The sequence below is a fragment of the Lactuca virosa genome, chromosome 6 (assembly GCF_052849685.1).
Source record: "Lactuca virosa cultivar CGN04683 chromosome 6, Lactuca_virosa_CGN04683_v6, whole genome shotgun sequence".
Classification (NCBI taxonomy): Eukaryota; Viridiplantae; Streptophyta; class Magnoliopsida; order Asterales; family Asteraceae; genus Lactuca; species Lactuca virosa.
The window spans coordinates 218319651-218330175 of NC_136431.1; the positions used below are offsets into that span (position 1 = coordinate 218319651).

The 10525-nt window shown below is 35.8% G+C and overlaps 1 protein-coding gene across 1 annotated transcript; it reads left to right on the plus strand.

Annotated features, from left to right (window-relative positions):
• Window positions 1-6742: 6742 nt before the first annotated feature.
• Window positions 6743-8931, plus strand: LOC145119961 (RGG repeats nuclear RNA binding protein A-like). Its single transcript, XM_079055739.1, has 7 exons — window positions 6743-7121; window positions 7318-7621; window positions 7697-7762; window positions 7848-7971; window positions 8055-8213; window positions 8340-8396; window positions 8510-8931. The coding sequence occupies exons 1-7, from the start codon at window positions 6947-6949 to the stop codon at window positions 8696-8698; spliced, it is 1074 nt and encodes a 357-aa protein (XP_078911865.1). The 5' UTR covers window positions 6743-6946; the 3' UTR covers window positions 8699-8931.
• The last annotated feature ends 1594 nt before the right edge of the window (window positions 8932-10525 follow it).

Here is a 10525-nt window from a genome sequence, read left to right on the forward strand (position 1 = left end):
AGGTCTCTACGACGAGTTGGAGCTCCCCAACTCATCGAGTTCCTACAAAATCCTTAATATTTGAGAAACGGATAATACTTGGACCAAGCGTTACACAAACTCGTCAAAAAGTCAATGGTCAACCCTTAGTTGACCTATGCTAGGCATAACACACTACTTTATGCTCGGCGTAGATCTCTAATCGGGAAAACGGGGAAATCCCACGCTACGCTCGACGTAGAGAAATCTACACTCAACGTATCCCCCTGATGCCTAAAATTTCTACTAAGCTCTTAATACTGAAAGTTAGTCCCTTAAACTTTTAGATCTGATTGCAATAGATATCTTACTGGATAAAAGTCTCTGACTTTATCCATTTGCATTGATAGAAAGAGCACAAAACCAAACCCTAAGTCCATAAAGTCAACTTATGCTCAAGAACTCATGCATGGATGCATGAGAGTGTCTAAGCTCTCACTTTTATGATTCCACAACCCCCCAAAAACATCAGAACATGAAACTCAAATGGTACGGAGTAACCCATACTCACAAGGACCAAGATTATGTGGACAAAATGTATAAAATCTCATGACCAAACTAGATCCAACATAAACAAGCATCAAGATTGTAACATCCCAATTTTCAAGACCAAAAATTTTGTTTTAATTATATTACTTATAAAACCGTTTATTGAAAACATTGTCAATATCATAAAAATCCATCAAATCATAATCACATGTCTCAAAAATCATATCATCAATAGTAATAATGTCAGAGTACAATCCCATGGATCTCAAAATGCGGAAATCGTGTGTGTGCGATGCGCTGCTACCGTGCCAGCTCCTTCCCCTTCGACGAAGAGGTACCTGAAACCAAAACTGAAAATCGTAAGCACAAATCTTAGTGAGTTCCCCCATCATACCACATACCACATAGTACTTATCCCTCAGTATCTTTCGACCGGTAACCGGGAGCTAACCTCCCCTTCGGTATCTTTCAACCGGTAATCGGGGACTATTTCATCCCTACCACTATCACATACTAACATATCATGATTACACTGCTAGGCATGCATGGGTACTGTCTACCCCTTCGGTATCTTTCAACCGGTAACTAGGGACTATTTCACCCCTACCGCTACTAACACATATGTCATAGCATCTTAGCATATAAAGCATATCAGATAACAACACACCAGATAATTATCACAAAGACAATCATTTAACAAACAACTCCTACTAGTGGGCCGACATTGTGGCTGTAGACCCACTCCTACTGGAAGGTAACTCACCTCAATTTCGTGCAGTCTGAACTGTCCTCGATGCCGGGATCAACTCCGCTCAACTCCTACACATAACACCCTTACTTAATTTACCATTACATACCCGTTACCCTTACAAGGGTTACTCAGGTCAAAGCCAAAGTCAAGGTCAACACCTTGGTCAAAATCAACTATGGGTCAAAGTCAACATCTTGTTGACTCGACTCGCCGAGTTGACCCAACAACTCGCCGAGTCCCTAAATCCTTAAAACACTAAAACCCCGACCCTACTCGTCGAGCCTTGCACGCACTCGTCGAGTTCTCCTTCATACCAAGTCGGGACATTCTTCAACTGACTCGCCGAGTTCATCCTTGAACTCGTTGAGTCATCCTTCATGCAAGAAGGCACATTTAGCCCTAGACTCGCCGAGTTCCTTATGAACTCGTCGAGTTCGTCTTCATGCAGTTGGGACTTGCCTTGAACTCACCGAGTTCTATTCTTGAATTCGCCGAGTTCCATGATTTCCAGGTCCAGTTTCACATCTAACTTGTTGAGTCCTCTTCTAGACTCAACCAGCTCGATCAAGGCAGAAAAGGGTTGGGGAACCATACCCCGACTCGTTGAGTCCCATGAACGACTCGCCGAGTCCCCCAAAGTCCATGTCCATACAGTTGATTTTAGTCGGTTTTAACACATTCAAAACATAGATCTAGCCTCTTAGGGCCCATAATACACATAAAGTTACAAACTTGGCGTTCATGCATGGGGGTATTTGGCACAAATGGCCCTAAAATGGAGTCTACAAGGTGCATGGGGCTCTTATAGCAATGAAGTTGGCACCTTTATGCCATAGGAACCCTCAATGGTTCCAGATATGGAGTCATACCCCTTTATGACCACAAAATCCCGAAAATGGCATTCTTAAGGCTTAGAAAAGATAGAAATGAACCCTAACTAGAGATCTAAGAGATAGATGGTCAAGGTTTCAGCTTTATACCTCAAATGAGCTTGAAATGTGCCAAAACCTCTGGATCTTCTTGCTTCATCTTGATCTCTCAAGCTTCATTCTCCTTCTTAAACTTCAAATACACAAAAATGGCACCAAAAAGCTCAAGAACACTTAATAAATGATTAGGGTTTCGAGTTAGGGCTATTCTGGACTGGGAGGGACGATGGAGGATGGGTTGGGACAAGATAAGGTGCTTGAATAGGGTGCAAATCCTGAATATTACGGTTTCATCCAGACAGTCCTACTCGCCGAGTCGGGCTCTCCAACTCGTCGAGTAGGTTATTTAAATCCCGCGTCCAATAGTCTAGTCTACTCGACGAGTTGGGCCTCCAACTCGCCGAGTCCCAGTGTAAAATGCAATTACTTGAACCAGAAAATACGTACCGGGAATCGGCTGTTACAAAGATAGAAACTTTATACATTTTAGAGATAGATGTTGGCTTGCAAATTCCAAACTACACAATTTGGGGCTTCTAATTGGATCCACAAAGCACTTTTTTCCTTTAAATGAGCACACAATTCACTCTAAGGGATTAAAACTCCCAAAAGGTAGCTAGGGTTTCAAGGTGGCATTTGGGAGGGTGGAGGCTAATCATGTGGAGGATCCCAAGAAGTTAGAGCATTTAAATAAGGCTTATAACCCTATGTTTAGGGTTTTGGTCCAGCGTGGCTACGCTCGACGTAGCCTAACTAACCTACGCTCGGCGTAGGTCATTAAACCCCCAACCAACATGCCCCCACCCATGATCAATGTAGGGCATAACTTCCCAAATCCAACTTAAGCACAAAACATAATTTTAAAGAATAATTACTGAAGATCCAGATGTTACATATGTGTTTGTGTTTGTTTGTATTAGTAAAATTCTTATTAATTACTAGGAAGAATAAGAAAATGCAATAAGTTTAATTACACTGAATACTTATGGATGAGGTTCTTACATATGTGTTTATGTGTGTTGCTGGTGCTTAGTCAATGAAACATATGGGTATCGTTGATGTGTTGGCCGACATAAAGACCGGTTTCGCCACAATGGTAGGCAACAAAGAGATGTATGTATAAGAGAGAAAAAGGGAGTCGAGGTTGAAAATAAGTCATCTCAAGTGAGACATCCAACAAACTCCCAACAATAGTAATGGTTTGCTGGAGACAAAGCGGTGGTATTGGTGGGTGGTGGTAGGGGTTGAAACCACGTTTAATATATACTCTAATAAATCAAATCATTTTCTGTCGCATGTCATCTTCTCAAAAGTTTTTCCACATGTCATTTTTTTGGTATTTTTGAATTAAACGTAATCTACATATCATTTTTTTTATTTTATAAAATTTAAAAGCTACATGATACCTCCATTTATATATGTGATGTATAAATGTAATTAATGTGATAGTTAATTGCAATTGATACATTTCTTCATCCCTAATATTATAATCTTAAGAAATTTTATACTCGTGTTACAACATAAACAGTCACCTCATAAAAATCAATTTTTTCTTAAGACAATTACAGTAAACTTAACAATATAACACCTAATGTTGTATTTAAAAAAAATATTTGAAATTTTGTTTTTCATAATAATTTATTTAAAATATGTCAATAGATTTTTTATTAATATAGATTGAATTACTTATTTATTCATCATTTCGTTTGTATTTATTTTATAATTTTACTTAAAAAATTGTTTAATGTTTACATATTGACACCTAGTTATTTTAACAAAAAATAGTAAAATAATATAAAAATAATAATATTTTAAACATTTTAAATACACAATGATCTACTCCGAAACAAATGAGATAACAAATGACATACATAAGGAACATATAGTTAAGAAATAAATTTGGACCGCCAATGTAATTTCCTAACAATTACATTGACCATTTTTATAACTTACTCTAATACTTATTTACACTGAGAATCAATACAAATGAAACCCAACTACAAAAATCATACACTTACAACATATTTTAAAGGTAAATTAGAACATTCCAGATATATTATTCGTATTTTAAATTAGGATTTTCGTTTTGGATATTCTACTCGAACGTGATTATTAGATACAATGGGTACCATAATTCGATTTTTATTTTGGACCAACAAATCTATGGTCATAATAACGTATTCAGAGTATGCAATCAAATTTGTAAACTACAAAAACCTTGATACTTTTGGTGATATTGAAAAAACATGTGAAGATTTTAGTGAGTACCACTTAATATTTATTGGGAGTTGATTCGTAACAATGATTTTTCTCTATACACAACAATTTATGTTTTAAAGTGTTGTATTGTACAAGTCTATAAAGCATAAATTGTTGTGTATGGAGAAAATCTGTTGTGTATAGGCCTGACAATTGTATCGTGTTCGGGTTAGCGGGTCGCGGATTTGCAGGTTAGCGGGTCAAAATACACCAACCCGAACACTACCCATTTATATAGGTCACGGGTTGGTGGGTTTGGAACATAAACTCATATACCACCCGTCAACCCACTTATTTATACGGGTTCACAAGTCGGTGAGTTCGTGTGTCAGATTTGGGTTCGTGGGTTCGTGAGTCATATTTGGATTCATGGGTTCGTGGGTCAAATTCCATAAATAAAATAGATAATTAAACATGAATAGATTCTGGATGTAAATGAAGAAAATATTCACCGTTCACACTTCACATACACTGATACACATTATTATTTAACAGATTACACACACATATTAAGCAACGATTCACATAAACATTACAAAATCTGTAATACAGATTAAGCAACTATGTATCAATGTGTGAAAGTTAGGAATTTAAGCACATATACACATTAATACATTACAGCTTAAGCCACATACCAGAGGTCCAGTCGTCCAGAACAAAAGATTGAGAGAAAAGAAGTGAAGAAGTGCAGGGCAGCAACAACAAATCGATCGCAGGTTGGAATCGGAAGTCAATCGTTCAGGCATAACAACATCATACTACGTTCGTCGTTTAGGTGCGACTCATTGTTCAGGCGTCGTTCAATGACTTCAATCGTTCATCAGTATTCAGTGTCGCCGTAATCGTTCTTCGTTCATCATAGGGCTTATTCGATTTTGTGTTTGTGAGATTATTTAGGGCAAACGTGGTGCAAATCAGCCAATGGTTAAGGTCACGGGTCAAATGGTCAATAATCTTATGGAAGGGTATCCTATCCTAGTATCCTACATTCCTACGAATAATACTTAATACATTTAAAAAATATATAATGTTTTTATTAAAATTTTAAACGGGTTGGCGGGTCAACCCGTATATTTTTTAACAAACCCATATGAGACCTGTTTAATAAACGGGTTGACGGGTTGAAAAACTCAACCCAAACCCGTTTATCTCGTGTCGTATCGAGAATTAACAGATCTAGTTGTGTACGAATTAGTCCCTATATTTATTGACTGTGATAAGGGAAATCTCCAGAAAAGTCCTAAAATTTTACCCTAATTTACGGAAAAGTCCCAAACTAAAATTTGTTTACGAAAAAGATGAATTACCGGTAAAAATGACGATTTGACCCCTTTTTTCCGGTTTTATTACTTACATGTTTCACTAAAGTCCCATTATTTTACCTTAATTTGCGAATAAGTCCCAAAATAAAATTTACTGATGATTTGGCCATTTTCTTCATGTAACATACATTTTATCGGTTTCATTGCTGACTTAGACACCTAGTCATTAAATTAGCTGATAAGATGAATACGATGGGTTATATAATGTCACATTTACTATAAAATTTGATACCCATCTCATCGGCTCATTTATGACTATGTATCTACGTCGCCAATGAAACCAATAAAATGTGTGTTTCCAAGAAAAAAAAGGGCAGGAAATGAGTTGATGTCTGATGAGATGAATATATTGGGTTACATAAGATTAGATAGACAATTTGATATTTCTTATAAACGTAAAAAATAACGCAATTGTTGTTAGTTTATGTAATTATTGTAGTCTTCGTTGGATGCATTTTATGTTCCAAAAAGATATAAAATACATCAGGATATCAAGTTTTATGCTAAACATAACATTATATAACTCAACATATCAATCTCATCATCTCATTTAATGACTAGGCGTCCGGGTCAGCAATTAAACCGGTCAAATGTACGTTACATAGAGAAAAGAGTCAAATCATCAATAAATTTTATTTTGAGACTTATTCGTAAATTAGGGTAAACTAATCAGACTTTAGTGAAACATGTAAGTAATAAAACCGGTAAACCGGAAAAAGGGGTCAAATCGCCATTTTTTACCGGTAATTCATGTTTTTTCGTAAACAAAATTTAGTTTGTGACTTTTTCGTAAATTAGGGTAAAATTTTAGGACTTTTCTGGAGATTTTCATTATGATAAACATTGTTTTTATTATTTATTTATTTATATTTATTTATTTTAACTAAGGTACACACAACACTACGCTGAACCCCAGCCACACCAGAACAAAACACCAATGGGCTTTGAAGATTAGGTTTAAGCCATATTGACATTACATGCCGCCTTGGTAGGGTTTTTCTACCGCATCCCCACTTCTTTTTCCCTCCCATTTTGCACACATCTCTCTCGCTTCTTCTGTAACGTCTGATTGAATCGATTCATGGTCACGATACACAGCTTATAGGGATTTTCATTATTCATTCGCACTCAATTCTTAATCGGAAAGTTCGAGTTTTTTCGTTTTTCGGTCGAAAAAAATGTCATCAACCAACCCTTTCGATCTTTTGGTCGATGATGATAACGATGACCCCATTCAGCTTCTAGCTAAGCTTCCGGTGGCTGTTCCAACAACCAAGAAATCTCCGGTTGGTGCTGTGGCTGCTAAGCCAGCAGCCAAGCTTCCTTCCAAGCCGCTTCCTCCTGCCCAGGCTGGTACGTTTTATTGCTTCCGTTCTGTATAATTTCTTAGAGTTGTGATGCTAATTAGATAATTAAACCGATTGATCTGGATGATTAGTAATGTTTTTCCACTTTATGCGATGAATGTGCGTAGATATCCCCATTTATACAATGTATTGATTTGATTTTGTGCATTTTAACCGAGTATACATTTCGATTTCACTTACAGTGCGAGAGGCGAGGACTGATGGTCAACGTGGAGGAAGCCGTTTTTATGGCCGTGGAACAGGCAGAGGCGGACGTGGTGGTTTTAATCGTGAATCAGCCGACGATGATAATTCCTATGGCAACAACAATGGGTTTTCCGGCGGCTACAGAGCTTCGGAGAATGGCGACTCTGATAAGGCCACCGAAAGACGTGCACCCCGTTTTGGAAGCCGCGGCGGACGTCGCGGCGGCTACACCAACGGAGACGCCACAGAAGGTGAACGCCCGAGAAGGGTTTTCGAACGCCGCAGTGGAACCGGCCGAGGGTTAGTACTTCTCTACATCTTAAACTCAACTCCATAGTCCGTTTATTCATCTGATTCATCGGTTTCTTTCTGTAGAAATGAGTTCAAGCGTGAAGGTGCAGGTCGTGGCAACTGGGGAACCGCCACCGATGAGGTTGCGCCGTAAGTACACAAATCCTACCTTCTTTTTCTGTAGAGCAAACCTACAAAACCTTTATTAATCTTTCTTTGATTCTTTATGATGTAGTGAGACTGAAGAACCTGTTACTGAAACTGAAAAGATTGTGGATTCTGAGAAACAAGAAAATGGAGCCGATGCCAACCAGGAGAACACTGTGGATGTGGTAGAGGAAAAGAAGCCAGAAGAGAAGGTGAAATTACTTTTCCACCCTTGTTTACCCTAACTTGAGATATTCCCATATTTTGTTGTCATCTTCTAGATCTTTAATTACAGGAGATGACCCTTGAGGAATATGAGAAAGTTCTAGAAGAGAAGAGGAAGGCATTGACCTCTTTGAAGACTGAGGAAAGAAAGGTTGGTTTGGACAAAGATTTGGCAAAAATGCAATTGCTTTCCAACAAAAAGAATGAAGAAGACATCTTTGTTAAACTGGTAAATCTTTCATTTAACTATGAGTGTGTTATGTATATATTCATACATTTTTCATATATATATATATATATATATATATATATATATATATATATATATATAGTTTTAATTCTATTTTCTGATTAGGGTTCTGAGAAAGATAAACGAAAAGAAGCTGCTGATAAGGAAGAAAAGGCCAAGAAGGTGAGTAGTTAACTTTGTGAACATCTTTATGTATACAATATGTAAAATCTATACATACACCTTGTGTTAAGACATATAGTTGTTGAAGTTTGTCTGTTTGTTTAATTTTGTAGTCTGTAAGCATTGAGGAGTTTCTGAAACCTGCTGAGGGCGAAAGGGTCAATGGACGTGGTGGCAGGGGACGTGGTGGTGGTGGGCGTGGTGGGTTTAGAGGAGGGTATGTAGGTGGGGCCCGGATGAACAATGTGGTTGCACCATCGATTGAGGATGTGGCTCAATTTCCATCTTTGAGTGTCAAGTGAGTTGAGAGTTATTATTTACTTCATCTTTTTATTGTTAGGGTTTTTGATTAGTGGTAATCTTTGATGTTTGGTGGTATTTAAGACTTGTTTTAAGGATATCATATTATGGTGTTTTTGTCAGAGTGTAAATCTTGAAGATAACCTTTGTATGGCTGCTACATGCCCTTGGGTTTTCTTTCAGTTATGACTCATCAACCATCTTAATTTATAGTCAATGGTCTCTTTTTTTGGTATGCTTTCGTTTTGTGTTTGGAAATCTAGTTATTATTATTTTTGTTTAACATTGTTTAAGCAAGTATCGTATAACATCTTAAAGTTTTATAACCAAAAACCGTGGAATTAATCTAGGATGTGGAATTGATCAAAATATACATCAAATTCCAATGTTAGAATTTTTCCCTGTATAAATAGCATGTGAAGTTAATCTGAATAAGCAAAATATTAAAAGAGAACTCCATAAAACTCCAACCTATTGTTACCTAAATGCAATATAAATTGTTATATTACTTTTGTGTCTATTAAAATTAGGAAATATATGTTTTTGTTTAGAATTATGTGTTGTGACCGGTAAACTTATGTTGACCGGTTAGGTCTTTTGGGTCTAATGTTATACGAGAAAATTTTAGAAAACCCTAATTTATTATGTGTAAATGCTCAACAAAAAAACAAAATTTATTTTTGTATGTCTATTTAAACCCTTATACTATTATGTATCAAGCATTTCTGATTTATTTAATAATACTACGTATCAGATTAATATGGAAAAAATACAAGTCACTATCTTTGTGAAATAAAGAATAGATCGTCAACTTTTACATGACCTTTTCTCCATCTTCTGAAACGGATCTCAATCTTTTGCATCGACTTCTTTTTTTCAAGTTATAATCGTCATACAATTGATTTTTAAAGAAACCGATTGTGTGGACGTGGTGAACACACAAAGATATGGACTTCATGGAACAATAAGAATCCAGAGAGACATTCAATTATAATAGGTTCCATTTTGTTTGTTTCATGTCCTTGAATTGCAATGTTTTTTTAATTAATTACAACAGTTTCAAACGGACGCAAAAATAATATACATATTTTTCTTGCCATTGATGTATGGGAAAATGACATAAAAGCCCTTAAGTTTTCACAAAAATGTGGTTTTACCTTTGGACGTGTTTTATGTCCAGTAAAGCCCGAAGTTTTGTTTAATTTGTTCATTTTTACTTTTGTAGCCGGTTTCCACGTAACCTACCGGTTACCTAATGCCAGTAAAACCCTTGAATTTTCAAAAATGTTCAGATTTACCCTTAAGTTTTTCAAAAGTGTTCGGATTTACCCTTACATTGATTGTTGTTGTTATTATTATTATTATTATTATTATCACATTTTTAATTATATAAAAATATTTTATACATACATTTTTAAATGTATAAAAATATTTTTACTAATATAAATATATTTTTAAAAATATATGTACTTGTATTTAGTATTTATATACATTTGAAAACCCTAAATCTTCATCTATAATTGTTGAATCGAACAGAAAAAGCTTGATAAAGTAAAAAATGTCGTCAATGACTGATTTTGCAAAAACAAATGCTTCAGATCAATATAAAAAATGATGCATTTCGTGATTTTTTTTGTGAACTTACAACAAACATAAATGAAGTTTACACTCTGTATTTGACATTTCGTTATCAATTTTTGAGATAAAAATAGTTAATGAATGATTTTAAGTTGATAATACTTAATTTTTACAGTGATCAAGTGTTTTTGTCGAGAGTTTTTTAATTATATTATGTATTTTCCATTTACGAGTGTTATTTGTTGATCATT

What these genes read in the sequence shown, in the direction of transcription:
- LOC145119961 (XM_079055739.1), top strand. Translation starts at nt 6,947, where the DNA reads ATGTCATCAACCAACCCTTTCGATCTTTTGGTCGATGATGATAACGAT. An exon ending in CGCAGTGGAACCGGCCGAGG is followed by an intron (nt 7,622 to 7,696) that starts GTTAGTACTTCT and finishes TTCTTTCTGTAG; the next exon opens with AAATGAGTTCAAGCGTGAAG. An exon ending in AGGAAGAAAAGGCCAAGAAG is followed by an intron (nt 8,397 to 8,509) that starts GTGAGTAGTTAA and finishes TTAATTTTGTAG; the next exon opens with TCTGTAAGCATTGAGGAGTT.